Raw genomic sequence first — 25,572 nt, 5'->3', positions numbered from 1 at the left:
AAAAGAGGTGACATGATTATGCTATATAAATACATATCAGGGACGGAGAAAATAGACATAAATGATTACTTAGCCTATGGGGAAGCATCAGCAAGAGGACACTGCAAAAAACTGCATAAGAAGAGTGGTGATAAAGACGTAAGGAAATTTAGTTTCCCAAATAGAGCAATTGATCAGTGGCATGCACTACCGAATGAAATAGTGTGTACCAAAAAAATTAACAAATTTAAGGATATGTACGATAAATATGGTTTAAGACACGGGACAGTACGACCTTGACTCATTCCTGTAAAGATACAATTAGGTAAGAAAATACACACACACACACACACACACATATATATATATATATATATATATATATATATATATATATATATATATATATATATATATATATATATATATATATATATCAACCATTGGGAGTTCATTTCAGAACTGCCGAACAAAAGCATCCCCTATTGCTTTCCACGATTTCCTTGACTATGCCAGTCTCTGTTAGGTTTTGCTTGCAATCTTCCCAATCTCTTATCTCTCTTCCTGTGTGACCATATTGTGCCACACTTGCATTTTTCTTGGAATCTAGTCAGTCATCCTCATACTTCATCAGGTATCTCTTATTCATTCTCCATTGCGTGATCACCTCATTTTTTTTTACATATATAACTTCAATAAATGTCTTTGACTTCAGTCTGCCCCCTCATCCAAGCTGATGTTATCCTCTCTCGAAGATATTCCCAACATTGACCATAGCATTGCACTTTGAAAACGGATAAGTTTGTTTTCCATTGATTTTGTCAGTTGCCAGGTATCACAATCGTACGTCATACCTGGGATTAGAGGAGTATATTCGTTATATACTTTTTGTTTCATAAATACTGGCAACTTTAGCTACCTTTCATGATGTTTCTACAGTATGTCTAACTAAAACATTCCATCCCTGTGTAACTATCTATCTATCTATTCCCAGACGCCATAATCCCGTACGGGGTGGCTATTTGACTCTGAGTTATTTGTTTAAGTGGGAGGGGAACTAACCCTCCACCAATCCACTTGACACGTAGGGAGCACGTATGGTTTGGTTATATGGTTACCACCCAGCGTTGTAAATGGTTTCTTGGCTTACAGGAAACCATTTGGCTTGTCACTCAATGTAAAGCCACCTGTAACGGAAAGAAAAGCAATAAGTATTGACAGGAAAAATGGTAGAAATAGGAAGATAGGAGTGCAGGCACAGAAAAGGAATGATAAAGGCTGAGGAAGAAGTAGGCAGCACTACATCAATTGAGTGGATAATGGTCGCCACCACCTACCACTAAAACGAGTTTATTAATTTCATTGTCGTGGTATTTAAAGTTTTAGTATACTGTATACCTCTAGTACTGCAATTGTACCGTACTTCTCAACTTTTTCATCATTATCTTCATATATTTTGATAATACTCTTTTTTGTATTTGGATTAAACATTAATTATCCCCTGTTAATCTTTAGCACTACTTTGAGACTAGGTCATTTCATAGTTGTTGCAATGTCTCTACTGTTTCTGACAATAGGGCATTGCCATCTGCCAATCTTAAGTGATTTAAGTGTTGTCCATCCATGTTTACTCCTTTTTCTTCTCCCATTCTAGCATTTTGAAAATATTTTCAAGGCATGCCGCAAATAATTTAGGTAAAATTGTATCTTCCTGACACACTCCAATCTCAATCTTTTTTTCTGGGCCTTTATGTAACATAACTATTGCAGCTCCCTTTTGTAGGACATATGTTTTTGAGCAGTTTTACAGTGTTCTTGTTTACTCCTTGTTACCGCTATGAATTTATAATTGCAATGTGCTTGACTGGGTAGACAGCCTTCTGATAAGCACAGTGGTTTATGATATTGTGTAGTTTTCTCATTTAGCTGATCCATTGTGTAGATGATCAGTAGTCGAATATCCGTTTTGGAATTTGCCTGGTCATCAGGTTGGTTTTCTTTCAAAATTGTTATTCTGTTCATTGGGACTTTAGTGAAGAGTTTGTAAATAAGCGAAAATAAACTAACAGGTTGCTCTTCTTGGAAAGGAAAATAAATTTTGCATTACACGATACTTTGGGAATTTTCTTTTTTATATATGGAGCAAAATAAGTGAGCAAACTGGCTTTGAACTCCAGCATCAAAGAGTAAATCTGTTACTATTCTATCGTCTCCTGGGGCCTTCCCTCAAACTTTTCATACTTTTAAGAGAAATGTTTACTTCATCTGGTGTTACCTCTGGTATTTCACTTGTGTCACATGAAATGTTTTATTTTTTTTTTTTTATTGTTGTCTTTGATGCATACAGTTCTTTGTAAAATTGTTCAGCTTTCATCACCATCTTCTGTCTATATTTAATGACCATTATTTTTCTGTGATATTAATTGTTGGATTCCTACTGCTATTTTGCATCTAACCTGTTTCAGACTTTTTCCTACTTTAACGGTTTCTTTGATCTGATCCATGTTTCTCTTTCATTTTTCTTTTCTCTGTTTCTTGTTGATAAGCTTACTTAATTTTGTTCTTTTTTCATCCCTCTTTGTTTTTATTTTGCACCTCCTTTCTGCTTTTCTGAAAGTCACTTTAGAAAACCTGTTGGCTTTGTATTAGTTTTGATTACCAGCTCTGTTGATTTCCTTAACAGTTTTGTTTGCCTAACATTCAACTCATCAGTCTCACATTCAGAATAACTATGATCCTGAAGTTTTTCGATTGCTGTTATTATTGGGCATATCTTTTTATTTTTAATCAGCTTCTTTCTTTCACTTCTGAATTTGAATATGGATGTACAATCCACCATTGTATGGTCACTACCTATATTTATTTTGATGACAACTCTGATATAAGTAGTGTTGTTTCACTTATCTTCTATAGTGAAGTCGATTTCATTCTTTGTTTTGCCATTTGAACTTCTGTAGGTCCATATTATCCCTGTACTTTTGCAGAACAATGTGTTCATTTTTCTCATGTTATATGTTTCAGCAAAATTCAGCACCATTTTGCCTCTCATTCCTCTCCTCTGCAACAAATTTTCTCATATATACATTTCGATTTTTCAGTTTACCAACTTTTGCATTGGTCTTCTATGACTAGTTTATCTGGTCTCTTCTACTTCCATAATCTGGGAGATGCTATCATAGACTGTTTCTATTACTGCATCTATGACTTGAAAAGTGGGGGTATATTGTGGGATACTTTAAATGCATTTTTTTTTTTTTCAAAATCTAATTACATATCAATACTATTCTGTCAGACACACTGCTGGATTTGGCAGCGTTTTCTGCAAAAATTCTTAATTAGAAATCCTACACCACTATCTCTTCATTCTGCTTTCCTTTGTAGTAAATTGGGTGGTTACCGTCTTCAAGCTGAATTATATTTTCTTTCCTGTGGATCTCACTCTGACTTATAACATTCAAACTAAGGTTTTCAAATTCAGACACTAAGGTATTAAGTTTGTAATCTTCTGAGAGGCCTCTTACATTGTATGACTAGAATTTCATGGATTTCATTTTTTTTTTTTAATGTCCCGGACTATGATTTGCCAAGGAATGATAGATTAAATGATTGTATTAAAATCTGGCGGCGCAACTGCCAGGGTCATATGCCGCTGGACAACAAGCTAAAAGATACAGCAAATAAAAAGTGCATATACAAAATAATGTTATTAATTTATTAGAAATAAAACACTGAAAATAATAAAAGAACAGGTAATAAAATATCAAGTACTTATAAAAGTGGAAGGAGGCTCGCCTCCTGAAGAAAACTAAAAACATAAGTAAAATCACTAGAGGCTCCACCAAGCATCAAGGAGAGACAGTAGGCACCATCTGCCCCTCTATGCCTATGGAGGAATCTCTGATGTAGGTCCCCCAAATTCGGACACTCGACCAGCAAGTGACGGACAGTAAGGGGAACAAGGCAATCGTCACAGTACGGTTGAGTCTCACAACTCATGAGGAACCCATGTGTAAGCCAAGAGTGCCCAGTGCGAAGCCAAGCAAGAGCTACTTCCAATCGCTGAGACATGGAGGGAAGAACCCTTGGCACAATCACTCTCTGAAAGATTTTAGTTTATTATGAGCAACACCATCCCAGTGTCTTTGCCAACACGTACTAATTCTGGACTGCAAGTAAGGTGTTACATCAGAGGCAGGAAGTGGATAGTCGGTTTGGGGCTGTTGAAAAGCCGCAGCTTTAGCTAATTTATCTGCCCTCTCATTGCCCGCCACACCAACATGTGCGGGAACCCAGCAGAATTCCATCTCGCTTCCCCCGACGATGAATGAGGAACAGCCACTCTAAAATAACTAAAACTAAAGGATGGGAAGAGTAAGAGAGTCTAGGGCCAAAAGTGCCCCTTGAGAGTTGCTAAAATTACTAAAAAACTTGCCATGGTGAACAAACGGCAGTGGCTCAATCGGTAGAGAGGTGGCCTGCAGTCCTAACGGATCCAGGTTCAAATCCTGGCTGGGGCAGAGAACAGTTTAAGGATTTGAATTTCATTAAATCAGGCTTTACTGATCTACCAGAAGACCCGCCGACATGTCATAAAAGTACCCCCGCTAATACCAATACAACAGTCCTATATGAGACAGCCCTAGCATGTATTCAATATGGACGGAGGGTGTTAGTGCCACAGTGGTGATATGTAGAGGTGTATGGTATGTAGGAGGACTGCTGGGCCTTGATAGCAGGCTGTGAAGCCTATGCCCAGAATCGGACACATAAAAAAAAAAAAACTTCAGGGCTAAAACGATAGCTGACAACTCTGCAGTAAAAACTGAGGCAGCCAAAGGAAGACTACCTCCACGGCTAAAATGGGGAAATACCACTCCAAAACCAACACCAGAGACGGATTTAGAGCCATCAGCATACACAGGCACAGAACCACCATGACTAGAAAAATGTTCTAAAAACAACTGTAAAAGAGACTGAGGAGTGACAGAATCCTTTGAGCCTGGAAAAGACTTGCAGAAAGTTACCTTGGGCAAGATCCATGGTGCAACCCTCAGGATGCGAACGGGACTGACAGGTACTGCCAACAAACCAAACTTCTCCATGATATCCCGAACCCTATAGCCAAATGGACGAGGCATGCGAAGGTGTCAACTATAATACAAAAAACAAGACTGTTGCGTCACACACTCACAGACAAGTGAGTCTAGAAGGCAACGAATCCAGAGCCAGCATCATACTGCAACAGACTGACACAGTAGATCTAAGGGAGGCACACCAGCTTCGACCATCAAGCTGGGAATCGGAGATGACTGAAAAGCCCCAGTTGCAAGACAAAGACCAGCATGATAGCCAGCATCTGGAGTTTTTAATCTGGACTCTGTGACAGAGGAGTAGACCTCACAGCCATATGACAGCTTGGATGTTACAAAAACCTGAAACAGATGCAAGAGTGTCCTCCAATCAGCACCCCAAGAGATATGGGACAGAACTCTCAATAGTTTTAAGGTCTTCATACATGATGTTTTAAGATTTGCCAACTGTGAAACCTAAGTCAAACGATGGTCAACCATCAGACCGAAGAATTTCGTCTCTGTCACACAACGGAGATTCCTTCCACAAAACTGGAGATCTGGGACAGAGTGTACCCCTTTCATCCTACAAAAGTGCATAGCCACAATCTCAGATGGAGAAAACCGAAAACCTTTGGAAGTGGCCCAGGCAGAAATCTTGTCCAAGGCAAGTTGCATATGCCGCTCAATAGCAGACATACGGGAGCCAGAAATCCATATAGCTAAGTCATCCACATAAAGGGATGAGGATACCCCAGCAGGCACAATGTCAAGGATACCATTGATGGCAAGCGCAAACACTTAAGACACTTCCTTGTGGGATACTTTCTTCCTGGCATAGTGGCACAGAGAGGGTAGAACTCAAATGGACCCGAAACACACGATCAGTCAAGAAGTCTCAAAAGCAACAGAGGCAGGCGACCATGTTAACCAAAGGCATGAAGTTGGGGGATGCCATGGCGCCAGGCAGTGTCATTGCCGAGGCATATAGATAGATAGATAGATAGATATACATATGTATATAGATAGTTAGAGAAAAACATATATATATATATATATATATATATATATATATATATATATATATATATATATATATATATATATATATATATATATATATATGAGAGCCTCTGTGGTACACTGATAGAGTGTGCGTTTTCGTACATGGGAGAACGAGGGGCACACCCCGCCAGGGTAATAAACTTTGAGAGCGTTCTTCTGACCACGTACTGGTTTGGCGGTCACAAAGAGTGCTGTGGTTTAACCAGTGTCGCACACTATAAATTATGTTTGCACCCTGTCGGCTTGTGCGGGCCAATTACACTTGGTTCTCAGACTACACACACACCCAAAGCCACTCCAACACTACAGTTACACTGAAGTGCACTTTTCACCCTACATACAATCTCTATCAGACAGCCTACGCCACTTGGTAAAGATACATAGGCTGTATCGTCTCCACTTCGGTTGGGGTAGGTCGGTCCTGCAGTGGATACTCAAATGGCTGATGATCATGATATATATATATATATATATATATATATATATATATATATATATATATACATATATATATATATATATATATATATATATATATATATATATATATATATATATATATATATATATATATGTAATTGACATGGTTTCTATCAACATACAAAAGGATGCTAAGGTGTACATCTTAGTGGGAAGAGAAGGCCTCATAGCACATTTCTGCTAGCAATGTATTCTGCTTATTATACTGTACCATAGTAATCTCTTCTATGTCATGTACATGTTACCACTATCCACATATATTGCTTTAATAGCATTGAGACGATTATTAAAGTGCATTGTGCAAAAGAAACCACTCCGAATGAGGTGTTCACTTAGCATACAGCCCTATGGAAGATATCCAGGATTTACACGAAGTGGATGATTTTGGTGGGCAAATGTGTGTGTAAATTTTGCCCAGTGACGGTGTCTATTATTTGTCAAATAATTGTTAACCAACTGATAATCACAACAACCCTGGAATTCTCTTTCAGCTACGCAAGACTCAATTATTCAGCCGAGATTCAGTCACTGGAGTTGGAGCTGAAAGTAAGTTTACAGAATCTGGAGTGAGTAGACTACTCATATTCCATTATAGTATCTGCTGACACATTTCTGTCTTGACAATTTTAACTTGATACACGATCTGTTTATTCCCAATCACCATATATTGCTCAGGTCTATTCTTCCACTTTCTCCACACCCTCAAAACCAATGCACTGTTTTTAATCACTTCTACACAGTGACATATATTTTTTAAGCTTATGGTCTTATACTTAATCAAAACTTGTGAAAAACCACAACTGTGTCATCGGTACGTTCCAGAAGTGGATTATACAATTTGTATGCATGCCTAATCAAACTGTGGTATGGGGTGGTACTGATAAACATGACGCTACAGGATCAGTAGTTTACAGCATTTCATTACATGTATTTCAGAGCTATTGTGAACAGCCATCTAGCAGTTCACATTCTTATTCCAAGTGATTTTGGAATTTAAAGATGGCACCAATTCCACAATTTTTCAAGTATATATGTTAGCATCGAATGCGATTCACGGCATCCATATTTTCGTTTAATCATCAGACTATTATTTGTGCAGCGAATGGACGATCTATTTTTTTTTAATGTTGCATTTCCTCATTGTTAAAAGATTAATGATGACTGTCTGTGATCATTTCACAGACAGATATATCATAAAGTGAGTAAAACTGTCTGGAGATAGCAAGATTGCGATGAAAATTACGTCGTCTTGCTAAAGGTGTTAATCTGTTACCCTATCTTCTCCCATCCTTCCCACTCACCCACAACCAGCAGATTATCCTTCCTCACCCTTACCTTTCCCATACTCATCAATATCGTCACTCCTATTTTGCCCCCATTATTCTCCTAATTCCTCTATTCCCCAATACACTATTTCTTTCCACCTCCCCCACATATTAACATCCCTACTTCTACTCCCCCACGGTTCTCGAACCCCTAATCCTCTTCCCCCCTGCCCTCCGTCCCACACACCCACGAAAAGCAGACTGCCATTAGCTTTGTCACTCTGGTGTCATATTTATTTTTTTTTTTTTCCGCTGGTTTTAGACATTATTTCTCTCCTTAAAACTACATTTGCCAATGACTTGGGATTAGATACCCTTTAAATATCCCATTCAGTACAAAAGAGCTTTCCTAAAATAAGTAACATTATCAGGAGATTGAAAGAAAAGAACAGTAACACAGGTAGTCTTATTCAAAGGGTTAATCCCTCCATTCCCTCTCCCTGCCGCATACCCCTGCATCCTTACATTTTGCGCACAGCCCTTGCTGGTCACCGCCACTGCGCTAGTTAACCTTCCATTTCCCTACCTCTCACTTCCTTCCGCACCACATTCCCCAATCCCTGAACAACACATGCCCTTGTCTCTTCACATTCCAACACTAATACTCCCCCATTCCTATCCATCCCTGTTCTATTCTCCACCACCACATTCCCCCTACCCCTCCATTCTCTCACATTCACTTACCCACAACAAGCAGGCTGCCGTGGGCGCTGACCGTGCTGAAGTCAGGACCTTCAGCAGACACCTCACATCGGTACTGTCCGGAGGAGTTGAACATCACGCTACGAAGCACCACACGAGTTGGGACGGACACACTTCGCTGGCAAGAGAGGGGATAAAGCTTTAATAAGAGGGACAAAAGATCGCCTTAAGTTAAAATTTCTTACTTTACTTTCATGTGTCGGCTAACCTTCCTAAGCTAAGAGCAATATCTAAATATTTCCCCTGTTCAGCTTAGCATTTTCCTTTGGTGGCTGAGTCCGGAAGTGCAGCAGTGTGTGATTGAATGGAAGGAGGTGTCATCGAGACTGATGTGGGTGAAAGCGAAATTTGAACGTGAGTTGTGGGTGTTTGTGAGTGCATATGGGCCTGGTAGTGAAAGGGATGAACAAGAGAGGGAGTCTTTCTGGAATGATGTTGATGAGTGTCTGCAGAGTTTTGGAGCGAATGTGAATGTGGTAATGATGGGAGATCTGAATGCTAGAGTGGGAAATGTAGCAGTTGAAGGCGTAGTTGGTATGCATGGTGTGCCTGGAAGAAATGAAAATGGGGAACGAATGATAGCGATGTGTGTTGAGCGAGAGATGGTGATTGGGAATACGCTGTTTGAGAAGAAAGATATTTATAAGTATACATGGGTGAGACAGGAGGGTGGAAGGGTTGTTGATAGAGCCTTGATGGACTATGTGGTTGTGTCTAGGAATGTAATAGGAAGATTGTTGGATGTGAGAGTTCTGAGAGGGGAGGGTGGAGGTATGTCTGACCACTACCTGGTGGAGGGAAAGTTAAGAGTAGGTAAGAGATGGGTGAGAGCTAGGAGGGTTAGGTGTGGCAGGGAGGTTTTGAAAGTGAGTGAGTTGGATAAAAGAGAGAAAAAGATAGAGTATCAGGAGAAATTGAAAGATGAGTGGAACGCAGTGAAAGATCGGGAAAATGGCAGTGTGGAGGAGGAATGGCAGTTGTTGAAGAGTGCTGTGGTGGAGAATGCAGAAGAGGTGTGTGGTGTGAGACGTGTGGGTGGTGGTGTAAGAAAAGGAAGTGAATGGTGGTGCGAGGAAGTAAGTATGGCTGTGGCTGAGAAGAGACGTGCATATGAAGTGTGGCTGCAGAGGAAGGATGAGATGTCATATGAAAGGTATAAGGAAAAGAGGAATAGAGCGAGAAGGGCTGTGCGTGATGCTAAAGTGGCAGCAGATGAGAGGTGGGGTAGGCGGCTGACAGAGAATTTTCAACAGAATAAGAAAATGTTTTGGAAGGAGGTGAAAAGGGTGCGAAAGGGAGAGTCTGGGAAGGAAGAACGAGTAAAAGCAGAGGATGGAGGGATGTTAATTGAGATGGATGCAGTAAGGAAGAGATGGGCAGAGTATTTTGAAAGATTGTTAAATGTAGAGGAGGAAAACGTGGCTGAGATTGTGGCAGATAGAAGGGTGCAAGGAATAAATGTGTTGGGAGAGTTGAATGATTCTTTGATCACGAAGGAGGAAGTGGAGAAGGCAGTAAAGGAGATGAAAACAGGGAAAGCTGCAGGTATGGATGGGTGTGCTGTGGAATGCCTGAAGGGTGGTGGAGTGACTATTGTTGACTGGTTAGTAAGATTATTGAATGTGTGCTTTGAAAAGGTATGGTGCCAATTGACTGGGCAAGTGCTTGTGTGGTCCCGTTGTATAAAGGCAAGGGTGATAAGTATGAATGTACTAGCTTTAGGGGTATAAGTCTGTTGAGTGTTGTAGGTAAAGTGTATGGTAGAGTGTTAATTATGAGAGTTAGAGAGGGTACAGAGGGAGTGATTAGTGATGAGCAGTGTGGCTTTAGGAGAGGAGGGGATGCGTTGATCAGGTGTTTGCTGTGAGACAAGTGTGTGAAAAGTATTTAGCGAAAGGCAAGGATGTGTTTTGGGCATTTATGGATTTAGAGAAAGCGTATGATAGAATTGATAGGGAGGCTTTGTGGACTGTTTTAAGATTGTATGGACTTGATGGTAGGTTACTAAAAGGGGTGAAAAGTTTTTATGTAAATAGTAGAGCGTGTGTAAGAGTGGGAAATGCTGTGAGTGATTGGTTTCCCGTGAGAGTGGGGCTGACAGGGATGTGTGATGTCGCCTTGGTTGTTTAATATTTACATGGATGGTGTTGTAAGGGAGGTGAATGCAAGAGTTTTAGGTGGTCTGAGTCTGGTAAATGTTGATGGAGGAGAGTGGAATCTGAAGCAACTGCTGTTTGCAGATGATACTGCATTGGTGACTGATTCAGAGGAGAAATTGAGACAGTTGGTAGAGGAGTTTGGAAGGGTGTGTGAAAGGAGGAAATTGAAAGTAAATGAGAATAAGAGTAAAGTGATGAAGTGTACGAGGTTGATAGATGGTAGGGGGATGAATATAGTTTTGAATGGTGAGTTGCTTGAGGAGGTAGATTGTTTTAAATATCTAGGGTCACATGTTGCTGTGGATGGAAGAATAGATGCAGAAGTGAAGTTTAGAATTAATGAAGTAGGAAAGGTGCTGGGAGGAATGAAAAAAGTGTTTAAATGTCGTTCGCTTAGAATGGATGTAAAGAGAAGGCTGTATGAGGGTGTTGTGGTACCGACTGCGTTATATGGGGCTGAAACATGGAATATGGGTGTAGCAGAGAGGAAAAGTTTGAATGTAATGGAGATGAGATGTCTGAGGAGTATGTGTGGAGTGACGCGTATGGATCGAGTGCGAAATGATGAAGTGCGAAGGAGAACTGGAGTTGTTCGGGAGATGGCTGGTAGAGTTGAGCAGAGGGTGCTGCAATGGTTTGGGCATATGGAGAGAATGGATAATGAGCGATTGGTGAAAAAGATAACTAGATCTGATGTGAGAGGTGTAAGACTGAGAGGAAGACCACGAATAGGATGGATGGACAGTGTGAAGAGAGCGCTGGATGCGAGAGGGATGTCTGTTGAGCAAGGAAGAGTGGCTGTGCGTGACAGAAATAAATGGAGAGAAATTGTGAATGAATAAGTGATGACGCAGCCCTGAGGGGATATTCTCCCGCATTTGGTCTGATCAGCTAGTCAGGTCAGGTGCGGGTAAGGGGATGGGTCTGTTATGATGTGGCAGGGGTAAACCAGTTCTGCTGTCGGGCCCTGCTGTGGATGTCACTGCTTGCATTGCGCAGTTGACCCTTGTGCGGTGTGATGCGGTGAGGATCTGTCCGTTCTCCCCTTTGGGGCTAAGATGAGAATGAATGTGTTTGAATGGATGAGTAAATGGAGAGTGAGTCGTCCTGTCTCGGCTACCTCCCTTTCCTTGGGGGAAGCAGCCTAGGTATATAGATAGATAGATAGATAGAGAGATTTGTTATATCTCCTTGCTTAATATTTCGCCTCCTCCATTTCTCACTTTTCCACTTTCGGCTACTAGCTTACACTTATGCTCAAAGGGCAACAGAAAACATACTTGCCGTCAGGAGAGAGAGAGAGAGAGAGAGAGAGAGAGAGAGATATAAATATATATATATATATATATATATATATATATATATATATATATATATATATATATATATATATATATATATATTCTGTGTGTGTGTGTGTGTGTGTGTGTGTGTGTGTGTGTGTGTGTGGTAGGTGGGGGGCTCACCATCCAATTACTCGATGTAGTCCTGCTCTCGGGTGTCTGCCCTTTCATCTCCTCCATCATTCTTTCCTTTCATCCTCTTCTGCCTTTCCTTCATTCTTTCCTCGTCCTTCTGCCTACAGGTGACTTTACGCTCCCTCTTCTGTCTTTCTTCCCTTCATTCTTTGATCTTCCTTCTGCCTGTGGGTGACTCGACAAAGAGTGACAAGCCAAATGATTTCCTGTACACCAGGAAACCATTTACTATGCTGGGTGGTAACCAGACAACCAAATTTTGGCGCCTGGTGGTTTAGTGGGTAATTACGGCGCTCCAGTCGGATTGACCCAATGACGGTTTATATAGAAGAGCGGTTTGGGGTTTATTGCTCCCGTAATGCCACTCAGGGATGAGTGAGGCTGGTCACTGTCATCTTAAATATCAGAACCAACTTGCCTAGCCCCGGGCTCCTAAGCTCCTTATGGGGCAACGTAGGATTGGATGATGGATATATATATATATATATATATATATATATATATATATATATATATATATATATATATATAAAATCTGTTTATTGTACTGTAGAACAGTAGGTCAAAGCTAAGGGCCATATGGCTAGGTAAAACTATCTATCTTTCTATCTATCTATCTATCTACAGTATATATATATGTATATATATATATATATATATATATATATATTTACCCATTGGAGCCCAGTGTGCCCAGTATCGGACAGAACTGAGATTTTTCAAGTCTTTATAAAATAGGGAACCTCCAGGTAGGGACCTATGAGCTTCACGACTATTACCCGATAGGCAGAGAGTGGTACGCTTAGTACCCTCCCAGTGCAGTGCCTCGCCCAGCACCACTGGGATCCAATGGGTTAATGACTGGCAAACCTACCAGTCTTTTTAACCCATTGGAGCCCTGTGCCCCGAGAATTGGACAGAACTGGGATTTTTCAAGTCTTTGTAAAGTAGGGAACCCCCAGGTAGGGACCGATGAGCTTCGCGACTATGAGCCGATAGGCGGAGGGTGCTACGCTTAGTACCCTCCCAGTGCAATGCCTCGCCCAGCACCCCTGGGATCCAATGGGATATATATATATATATATATATATATATATATATTATATATATATATATATATCTATATATATATATTTTTATATATATATATATATATATATATATATATATATATATATATATTATATATACTTGGTGGAAGGGTTGAGCTAAAGACAATAATGAAATCTGTTTATTGTGCTGTAGAACAGTAGGTCAAAGCTGAGGGTCATATGGCTAGGTCCAACTTTAGCCAAACTGTAGGGAAAGAGTTGGAGTTAAAGCAAGAATGAAGTGATTCAGTTTTTAGAGCAATCATATCAGAGGTCAGGGTCACATGGTAAAGTCAAGGTTCGACCCGCGTGCGTGCATGGGTGTTTCTCAAATACCTCAAACAATTTAAATTAAGTGGGGGGGGGGAGGAATAAGAACATTCAAGGTCTATCAATTTATCTATTGCCAGGCGCCTCAATCCCGTACGGGATGGTTACAAACAAACCTCCACGTCGCCCTGTCCCCCTCCATTTCACTGCCCTGCTTCCAACTCACACCCCTCTCTCATATACCTCTCCACCCCATCCCTCCATCTCATCCTCGGCCTCCCTCTCCCTGTCCCCCCCTCCACCTCACTCACATGCACGCTCCTCGTCAGTCTTTCACCCTCCATCCTCTCCACATGGCCAAACCACCTCAGTGTGTTCCTCGTAATGCTTCCTATCACATCCACATCCACACCACAACGCTCCTTTATATCCTCATTTGTCAGCCTGTCTCTCCATTTGACTCCTCAGGCTCCTCTTAAATAACTCATTTCCACTGCTCCCACTCTTGACTTGTGTCCTTCCAACAACGTCCAAGCTTCACTTCCATACGTTAGAGTTGGTATCACAATACTGTTATGTAGTAACTTTTTCACTTCCATGGTCAATTCCCTGATTCTTATCACTGCTTTCAAGGAACCAGCAACCTCTCTTCCTTGTTGTACCCTTTCAAGCACCTCACCCTCCAAACCTCCATCCTTACTCATCACACTACCCAAGTACTTAAACGTACTCACATTTTCCATTTCCTCACCATCCAACCTCACTGTAAATTCACTGACTTCTCCTCTCTCAAAGACCATCATTTACTCTTCCCTGCATTCACCTTTAGATTCCATTTCTTACACACTCTCCCAAACTCATCCACCAAACTTTACAGCTCTCCTTCGTCTTCACTCAACAACACAGTATCATCTGCAAACAACAGTATAGGGAGTTTCCAAACACTACCCTCTCTCACCAGGGCCACTCCAACATCCACTGCCCTACCTTGTACCTCTTTTATTACCCCATCCATGTACAGATTGAACAACCATGGAGACATGACACATCCCTGTTTCAACCCAACCTTCAAAGAGAAAAATTCACTCAGTTCACCATCCACACGCACTGCAGCCTTAGCACCATCATCCATACTCTTCACAGCATTCAACAACTTCCCATCTACTCCATATTTTCTTAATACTTTCCACAATCCCTGTCTATCCACCCTGTCCTATGCTTTCTCCAAATCCATGAAAGCCACATACAACTCCTTTCCCTTCTCTAGAAACTTTTCCACTAAAGATCTAAGAATGAATATCTGATCTACACAACCTCTCCCCTTCCTAAAGCCTCCATGTTCTTCTCCAACTAATTCCTCTGTTCTTTCCCTAACTCTGTCAATAAGTATCCTATCATACACTTTTCTTATTACACTAAGAAGACAAATGCCCCTATGATTACCACGCACTTCTTTTTCCCCTTTTCCTTTGTACAAGGGAATAATTATACCTGACTTCCAACCCCCCGGGACTCTACCTTCCTCTCAGGCCAATCTGCACATCTTCCACATCCATTCTACTACTACCATGCTTCAGCATTTCACCACACACTCCAACAATTCCTGGGCCTTTCCCCAATTTGATTTTCTTCATTGCTTCCACAACTTCTATCCTACTGATTTCTTCCTGTCTTCTCACCTCCCTCCTTCTCCCAGCCATTCCCCAGCCACTTATACTCGCATTACTTCCATCCTCTACGTTCAACAATTCCTTAAAGTGTTCTCTCCATCTGCTCACTTTTTCTCCCTTCTCCACTAGTAATCTACCATTTTTATCTTTCACTCCCTTGCTAACTTCACTGCCACCTGTCTTACTCTTTTCACCTCTTTCCAGAACGTTTTCTTACAGTCCCTCCACTTTACACTCAAATTCCTTCCAAATTCCTCATCCACTTACTTCTTTCTCTTGCTTATCTATTCACCTCTCTCTTTCTTTCAACATATAACTCTCTCTTCCGCCTCTCATCTTCTTCCACGCCTATTTCTCATCCATTCATTGTATGCTTTCTTCTTTTGTGACACAGCCTGTCTCACCTCGTCATTCCACCATGCTGTTCCTTGCACCCCCTTTCGTCTTCTCTTCACCCCACACACCACATCACATGCTGCACATTCAAGGTAATCTATGTCTTATTTTTTTTTTTTTTTTTTGAAGAACAATTGGTTGAATGGCAAGGTGAAATATTCGACCATAAAGTAGTTGCTGAGCGAGGTTGTTACACTCTCCTTCCTTCTTGTTTAAGCTTAGGAAAGCATTATATTTTTGAAAGGGTTAATGATGGCTATATCCAACTCATCCAGTTTGAAAAATCTCTTCAGAATTAATTTTAAATAAGGGTAACTTACAGGATGATCCAAACGTCCGATCCCATATAGAGGAAAAAATGCATTTTTCATTAGCATGGAACAAGTTAAAAAGAACTGAAGGAAGAGAAGCGCAGGAGAAAGGAGGAGGGAGGAAGAGGGCGGGGAGTAGAGGGCAAGGAAGGGGGAGGAAGACAGATGGGGTAGAAAAAAGGACGATGGGGGGTGAGTGGAGTAGTAGGGTGACGGGGGGATGCAGAACAGGTAAGGAAGGGGTAGAGAGGACAAATAAAACATATCAGGAAGATGGTAGAAAGGGGATACTAGGAGGAAAAGGAAAGAGGAGGTGGAAAGAGATGGAAGGCAAGAGGAAGTGATAAGTAATGGGAAAGGGGAGAGGTAATAGAGAGTAGAGATATCGCACATTAACACACAAGCAAATCCCAATGACCTAATATCTTATGTTCCTATGAGCCTAGCTCATATATAGGAAGAAAAGAAATGCATGGATTTACCGATATCATTTCTACGTAAATTGCTGCGCCTCTCTCTCTCTCTCTCTCTCTCTCTCTAACAACCACGTCAACTAATATAAATATATATATATATATATATATATATATATATATATATATATATATATATATATATATATATATATATATATATATAATAGACACAGGAGATGAAAAAGGCAATGAACAAGAGAGTACTTGTGTTGGGAAGGGATTCAGAATTAAAACTCGTTAACACAATTTACATTGTACCCACAGATCGTTTGAAGTAGAGGAAAGTAGTAATGATTGTAAAATTCTGAGTTCCCCCTCATTCGAAATGCTCTTTTGTTTTTGTGCTTTTATTTTCATCTCTTGTTTCTGCACTTTTCCCATTCCTACATCTCAATAACAAGTTGTAATCATTTGAATTTTGTCCGACATAGGTAACTGTGTTGAGTAAGTTCAACGATAGATAATTACTTCTCTTGGAGCCAAACAGGAGTTAAAATCATGTGACACCTCAGAAGTTATTTTCAATTACTCAGGAGTAGAGTTATTTAGTCATGAGTATTTTTTGTTGTCTTTTGATTTAGAAATTAACATATGTATTTAAACCCATCTTTTTTAAGTATTTCACGGTATTTGAGATGTCTGCTCAAGCACATTTGGTGTAGGATATCAATGCTTCTGTCATTCAGAGTGTCCGTATCTTATAAAGGATATTTTGAAAGACAGGCAAGACTGAGAAGCTCGGTGTCTGTCATCCAGATATGGGAAGAGGAGTTGTGCTACCTGAACAAAAAAAAATATAAATATAGCTAAAATGAATATTTTTTGGAAGGATTTCGCTAAAATTACTAAAATTATCCATGCTGATCATTTAAAATTAAATACGATATTAGAGGATAAAGTAAACAAGTTAATCGTATTTTAAAAGAGGTCTCCAAATTTTTAAATCCTAGTGGTTCATCCCCAGCGATTCTATACGGACTGCCCGAAGTTCACAAACAGTCTGTATCACTTAAACGCATCATGGTTGCCTTCGACAATGCCTCATTACAATCAGCTATATCTTTTGTCCCTATTCTTTCAGAATTGATAAGAGATGAGCATTACAGTTAAAACTTCATATGAGCTCTTTGATTCTCTTTATGGACTCAGACTGCCAGCGACTTTTTACATATGTAGTTTCGATGTAACCTCATTATTTACCAATGTTCCATTGAACGAACCCATAGATTTATTCGTAGTTTCAGTATTTAATGGTTTGGACAGGTTCATGGATATGAACAACGTTTTCTTTTATACTCTGATCTCCGTCCGTGTTAAGGACTGCCACTTCATGTCTAAAATTGAACTACATAATCAAATAGATGGTGTGGCTATATGCTTACCCTCTGGTCCCTGTATGGCTAATGTTTTTCTCTGCTACTGGCAGACGAAATGACTAGACAACTGCTCATTATCATTTACACCCATCATTTATCGTTGATGTGTCGATGATACCCTACTTGTATTTCAAGATGAAAGTCGTGCATTACTCTTTCTCAACTATTTTAACAGATAACATAAAAACAAAATTTCCAATGGAATCTGAAGTTAATGGTAAACTTCCTTTCCTGATCTAATAAGTTAAATGTAACCTAGTTATGTCTAAATACTGGATACTCATCTTCTCTGATTTAGGTATCGGTCTTATAAGTTATTGTTCATTTGATTTTACTTGTAGCTAACTTTCAAACACTTCTGCATAGAGCTTATAACATAACTTTTAACTATAACCAATTCCATAAGGAGATCCTTTTAGGATATTCTTTGTCAATAATCGATTTCGACCTTGAACAATTTGATATGTTAAAAATTTAGCCCAAATTTACCAGCCTAAGCAACCCGTACAGTATATACAATGGGGAAGGAGGAAATATATCTTACTCTACCTTTTCTGGGCTGTTTCGGAGAAGATGGAGAAAGAAGTCAGAGAAAAATGTACTGGTATATTATCCTCAAAACATATTCCCAGCTTGTTCATACAGATGATTTTAAGATCCATTCATTTTTTCATTATAAATTGAGTCTGCCAACTATTCTTCACTCATCGATTGCCTACGATATGTGTGCGCAAGTTGCCATACAAGATATAGTAAAAGCATCATACGAGTATCAAGTCATCAAAGCCCTGGCCATCCCTAACTGTTACCGCCCTTACTGTACTAACACTGCCATCACAGCCACAACCACACCCACCACTGCATCCACTATGACCACCACTGTCACAAACACTACCACAACCATACCAGTAATCCACCACTACCACATCATCACTTCAAACAGACTGCAATTACTGCCACCAAAACCACACTTGCAACCACACCACACCACACCCACATTAGCACAACACCATTACCATCACAACCACCTCCACAACCACAAATGTAAGTGGACGTAGCCGAGGAGTGAATTATACTGAGAAGGGTACCAGGTTGTAACGTCGATGGAGTAGTACCAGGAGAGTAATGGTGAGGCGTTGTGGGAGATGTCAGGGTAGGCCTTCTCTGTTCCGTTATGCTCATCGTATTTTAAGTGGGGTAATGAAATAGGCAGATTTGGGTTGATGGAGTTTATTGTGAGACAGTTACTTGAATGAAAGATAAGAGTTTGGCATGACCCATGTAGCCTGTGGTTAGTAGCACTTTATGCTAGCTGCTTTCCTCCTATTACTCTCACTCTCCTACTCCCTATCGCGTTCTGGGAATCTCTCCCGCTCTCTCCTTGTCTAACTTCCTTACATGTGATATTGGACTTATATCCCCCCTGTAGCTTCTGGCTAAAGTGTGTGGGCGTACGTGTGCGTATGGTTGTGCGTGTATGTGTGTGTGTCGGTCACGTTTCCGGCACATGATCAGGGGTGTTTGGGATTCTTGATTTGTCTAGGTAAAGAGGATGTGTAGTTGTCTCTTCATGGAGAACTCAGACATAACTACCTGTTTTACATATTGTTACCTATGGCTATATAGCTGCATATCGCAGTTACATATAGTATTGTGATACAACATATTGTGCCTACATATCACTCGGTCGTGTCCACTGTCGTACCAATGACAGTAAATATTGTCATAACATATTAATGCATATCATATACACACCACAGCAAAATTAATTAATTTAAATATACATATTGTAAAAGTAACATCATCGTGATAATGTAGTGATTATAACTGTGGTCATTGTAGTAATATAATTGTACCATTATAAAATTGTACATGTACAGTATAATAGTAATATCAAAATTATACAATGGCAAGTCTTCTGTAGTCAGTTATACTGTATAAATGAGAAGGACTTGCGGTATATAGTATATTCATATATAAATAAGACATAGTAGTTTAATTAAAGTAAGCCTATATTATGTGTAAGCCATATTATGTTATTATATACATATATATATATATATATATATATATATATATATATATATATATATATATATATATATATATATATATACACTTTGTCTCACTTGTATAGAACAGTTCTTAAACAATGGTTCCAGGTTAGCAATCCAAGATTGCTTTCTGTGCATAACCAAAAGAAATACAGCAAAAATGATGGAGAAAATTACAATGATGACTTGAGCTGGGTTGTATACATAACATGGATTGAACATAATCCTACTGTATTTTTCCCGAGGTCGTATTGTCTGATTTACAGTATTAGTTGCATAGTTTCATACTTGGGTGAAGTCAGCTTTAACGTGCGCACGTACATTTAATCCTAGGTAGTGGCTGGAAGTACTTGTGTGTGTGGCTGGCATTATGGTTTTTAGTGGGCAAAGTGGGTAGTGTAGGTGTCAGGACTGCACAGTAGTCTGCTGATGTATTGGTGGGAGGTGTGTCTGGGCAAGTCACAAAAACTGATGTATTGTGAGTGAAGTAGAAGAACTGTGAATGTCCAATGCATTGATGATGGATGAGTTTATCAGGAGCGAATGTGAAGTTGCAATGATGAGGGATGTCATGACCTTTTATGATACCCATTTCACAAGGGACTGTTTCAGCTGGCTGAAACGTAAAGATGTACGCAGGACAAAGATGAAATGCATGTAATGACGTGTGAAATTTGTGTTCAGTTGTTGTTTCACTAGTGAATGTGACAGCGTCCTGTTTGTTGGAGACCATGATGACTTCTACTTTGATGTTGATGGTGACTAATGAGTCATCTTTCTTAGAAAGAAGAGGTTATATTTCATAAACTGTGAAAAAATCTGTTACGAACGGTACATGAACTACTATTGATGTTTTGAGTGTTGCTTCCAAATATGGATATAACATCAGATTTATTTCCTCAAACAAAGGTTTCAAACCATGCTTATATATGCCTTGACTAATTTTTTGACGGAGATTGTGAATGGGTAGTAGATTAATGGTGATCCTTCCGTTACCAGCATCAGCAGTTACATTCATGAAAGACTGATAATGAGTTGTAGTATTGTCTAACTGTAGTATTATTAAGCCTTTGTGTTCCATGATCACTCAGAGGTGTTGGAATAGTGTAATGTTTCCTTCTAGTGCATTTACTTTCTCCACAATTCCTACAGCTGATACTTCTGCCCTCCTTAGGTTCTTTACAATCGTCAGCATTAAGGTGTTCTGGGTGTCAGCCAACTTACAGTATGTTGATATGAGAGAATTTGTGTAATTTTGTTAAATGTGTTATTTATTTCCTCTAGATCATTTTCTGTAGCCAATCCCAAAATGTTGCCTATAGCTGCTCCACCTACGTCAAACAAACCACGTCTGTTACGTGTATTTGTGATGTTGTTTCCTGCCCTAAGTGTCTTACTCCCAGCTGATGGGATGGCCTGAATCATGGTGATCATTATGTGCTTAGCCTGTTCTAGCTTCCAGTCTGTTAACTTCATTAATTCAGCTACTTCCCGTGTGGGGTGATCCTGCGAGGAAGGGGGTGTTAATACCGCTTCCAGAGCTCTAAGTGGTCATAGTTTCTGTAACATTATTGGTATGTCTTCCTGTACGTCCAAACTAATTTCGGTACTTATTATGTCCTGTACAATTGGCGTTGAGGCTGTTGAGGCAATCAGACACGCTTCTCTGACTACATGTTGAAGGTATAAGTGAGATCCTCCTGATATCAACAAGAACATGATCCATGGAACAATTCGCCTCTTCTTTACCTACCAAAAAAATAGCTGTATTAGATATATAGAATCCATTGTTGTTTGCAGTTATACTAAGGGTGATGATAGTGATGATGAATTATAGTTATCTCGACCTGTTTAATCTTATTACCTATAAAAGGAGTCTAAATCGATTCCTAAGTCATGTACATGCCTTGTTATAGTGAGAGATGTATTGGTTGCACGTATGTTTGTCTGTTTGGTATGCGACCGCAAATTATTCCCATATGTGTTAATTGCTTCTGGCTTATATTCACCGTGTGTGCAAGGCTTTTCGGTCGTGTCTTGAGACCTTTTTTAACCCCTTAATGCCTAATCGCATCAATTGATGCAATGAGAGTTTTATGCCAAAGTGCCTAATCGCATCAATTGATGCAATGAGAGTTTTATGCCAAACTGCCTAATCGCATCAATTGAGTGGGGCATGTAAAAAAAATGCAGAGCACTTGCCACTGCCTGGATTATGATGTACAGTCAACAGCAAAAGTTCGCTCGCCTCCCCTGTCGCTCTATCATCTCTGAGATTCAGACTCATGAATGCAAAGTAATGGACACAGGTGCATAGTATTGCAAACAGACGGCGTGGTGGGATGTGGCGTTTGGGAGACAGGTGAAGGAGGATGAAGGGCAGGGGGCCATACGGATTAAAAGTATGCGAACCAAAAGTAGTCAGATAAGACAATGAAGCTTAAAAGATGAAAATCATAATTATGAATTACATATTTTACTGAAATTACACTGCTGTGGGAATGGTGGCAGGTTACTGGATAACATGGAACGAGTTAATAGCGAATCTCATCGGTCCTTCTTCTGTCTTCTTGCTTATGCAGCTCTCTTACTCTCCCTCATTCTGTATCACCAGCACTCTTACGCTTTCATACTCATTCTATTCCTAAATATATATATATATATATATATATATATATATATATATATATATATATATACCTAGGCTGTTTCCCCCAAGGAAAGGGAGGTAGTCGATATATACCTAGGCTGCTTCCCCCAAGGAAAGGGAGGTAGTCGAGACAGGATGACACACTCCCCATTTACTCATCCATTCAAACACATTCATTCGCATCTTAGCCCCAAAGGGGAGAAGGGACAGATCCTCACCGCACCACACCGCACAAGGTGTCTCAATCTCTCTTCTGAATCAGCCACCAGTGCAGTATTATCTGCAAACAGCAGCTGCCTCAGATACCACTCTCTACCATCAACATTCACCAGACTCAGACCTCCACCTAAAACTCTTGCATTCACCTCCCTTACAACACCATCCAAATGAATGTTAAACAACCAAGGTGACATCACACATCCCTGCCGCAGCCCCACTCTCACGGGAAACCAATCACTCACAGTATTTCCCACTCTTACACACGCTCTACTACTTACATAAAAACTTTTCACCCTTTTTAGTAACCTACTATCAAGTCCATACAATCTTAAAACAGTCTGCAAAGCCTCCCTATCGATTCTATCATATGCTTTCTCTAAATCTATGAACCCCCAAAACACATCCTTGCCTTTCACTAAATACTTTTCACACACTTGTCTCACAGCAAACACCTGATCCACGCATCCTCTCCCTTTCCTAAAGCCACACTGCTCATCACCAATCACTCCCTCTTTACCATCTCTAACTCTCATAATTAACACTCTACCATACACCTTACCTACAACACTCATGAGACTTATACCCCTAAAGCTAGTACATTCATACTTATCACCCTTGCCTTTATACAAGGGGACCACACAAGCACTTGCCCAGTCAATTGGCACCTTACCTTTCACAAAGAACACATTCAACAATCTTACTAACCAGTCAACAATAATCACTCCACCACCCTTCAGGCATTCCACAGCACACCCATCCATACCTGCAGCTTTCCCTGTTTTACTGCCTTCTCCACTTCCTCCTTCGTGATCAAAGAATCATTCAACTCTCCTAAAACATGTATTCCTTGCACCCTTCCATCCCCCACAATCTCAGCCACCCTTTCCTCCTCTACATTTAACAATCTTTCACAATACTCTGACCATCTCTTCCTTACTGCATCCATCTCAGTTAACATCCTTCCATCCTCTGCTTTTACTTGCTCTTCCTTCCCGGACTCTCCCTTTCACACCCTTTTCACATCCTTCCAGAACATTTTCTTATTTTGTTGAAAAGTTTCAGTCAGCTGCCTACCCCACCTCTCATCTGCTACCACTTTAGCATCATGCACAGCCCTTCTCGCTCTATTCCTCTTTTCCTTATACCTCTCATATGACACCTCATCCTTCCTCTGCAGCCACACTTCATATGCACATCTCTTCTCAGCCACAGCCATACTTACTTCCTCGCACCACCATTCACTTCCTTTTCTTACACCACCACCCACACGTCTCACACCACACACCTCTTCTGCCTGCCCCACCACAGCAGTCTTAAACAACTGCCATTCCTCCTCCACACTGCCATTTTCCTGATCTTTCACTGCGTTCCACTCATCTTTCAAATTCCCCTGATACTCTATCATTTTCTCTCTTTTATCCAACTCACTCACTTTCAAAACCTCCCTGCCACACCTAACCCTCCTAGCTCTCACCCATCTCTTACCTACTCTTAACTTTCCCTCCACCAGGTAGTGGTCAGACATACCTCCACCCTCCCCTCTCAGAACTCTCACATCCAACAATCTTCCTATTACATTCCTGGACACAACCACATAGTGCATCAAAACTCTATCAACAACCCTTCCACCCTCCTGTGTCATCTATGTATACTTATAAATATCTTTCTTCTCAAACAGAGTATTTCCAATCACCATCTCTTGCTCAACGCACGTCCCTATCATTCGTTCCCTATTTTCATTTCTTCCAGGCACACCATGCATACCAACTACACCTTCAAATGCTACATTTCCCACTCTAGCATTCAGATCTCCAATCATTACCACATTCACATTCGCTCCAAAACTCTGCAGACACTCATCAACATCATTCCAAAAAGACTCGCTCTCTTCCTGATCCCATTCACTACCGAGCCCATAAGCACTCACAAACATCCACAACTCACGTTCAAATTTCGCTTTCACCCACATCAGTCTCAATGACATCGCCTTCCATTCAATCACACACTGCTGTATATCCGGACGCACTAACATATGATTTTCATCTATTATGTTTCATTGTCTTATCTGACTATTTTTGGTTCGCATACCTTTAATCCATATGGCCCCCCGCCCTTCATCCTCCTTCACCTCTCTCCTAACCCCACATCTCACCACACCATCTGTCTGTTTGCGATACTATGCACCTGTGTCTATTGCTTCACATTCACGAGTCTGAATCTCAAAGATGATAGAGCGGCAGGGGAGGCGAGCGAACTTTTGCCGTTGACTGTACATGGCTCCAAACCAATGAGAACTCAACCCTGAGGTGGCGTGAGGGGGGATCGGACCTACCCAGGTGGTGGGGGGGCAGCCCCCCCTCTGGGCTGCCTCTGTGCCACCCTCTACCCCACTTCCTCACTCCCTCCTTCTCCCCCATCACCCTCCCACCCCTCCACACACCTGCATCTCTCCTTCCACCACCACCTGTGTCCCTTCCCACCCATTCTCGTCCCTCCTTCCACCCTGTTAGCCTTGTGTCCCCCCCAAACCCCACCCCATCCTTCCCTCCTTGTCCCTCACTGCCCTCCCACCCCCTACAGACCCCCGAGAGGTATCAGTCCCCGAGGATGTTGCAGAACACACTGAAGTGCTTTCTTATCATACGAAAAGGTTATTTTTCCAACCCCCATATGTATAAGCCTACTCCCCACAGCCTAGTAATCTTCCCACACCTACATACACCTGTTTTCATGGTTGGAGTGACAAAACACTTTGAAATGACCCGTTTCAACAAGAAAAACAGGCAGTTATCAAAATGTTCA

At 40.7% G+C, this 25,572-nt stretch overlaps 1 protein-coding gene across 1 annotated transcript in view; it reads right to left on the bottom strand.

Annotated features, from left to right (window-relative positions):
• LOC145392343 (uncharacterized) overlaps positions 1-25,572 on the bottom strand; it is a 252,843-nt gene that overhangs the window by 69,585 nt on the left and 157,686 nt on the right. Inside the window, exon 3 of the mRNA XM_080266745.1 lies at positions 8,603-8,738. Within this exon, the coding sequence (XP_080122871.1) occupies positions 8,603-8,738 (136 nt within the window). The remainder of the gene's footprint in view (positions 1-8,602; positions 8,739-25,572) is intronic.

The sequence above is a fragment of the Coenobita brevimanus genome, chromosome 22 (assembly GCF_032717465.1).
Source record: "Coenobita brevimanus isolate Jiangsu-jjx chromosome 22, ASM3271746v2, whole genome shotgun sequence".
NCBI lineage: Eukaryota > Metazoa > Arthropoda > Malacostraca > Decapoda > Coenobitidae > Coenobita > Coenobita brevimanus.
The sequence above is the reverse complement of the archived record's forward strand: the minus strand, read 5'-3'. Positions and strand labels throughout refer to the sequence as shown.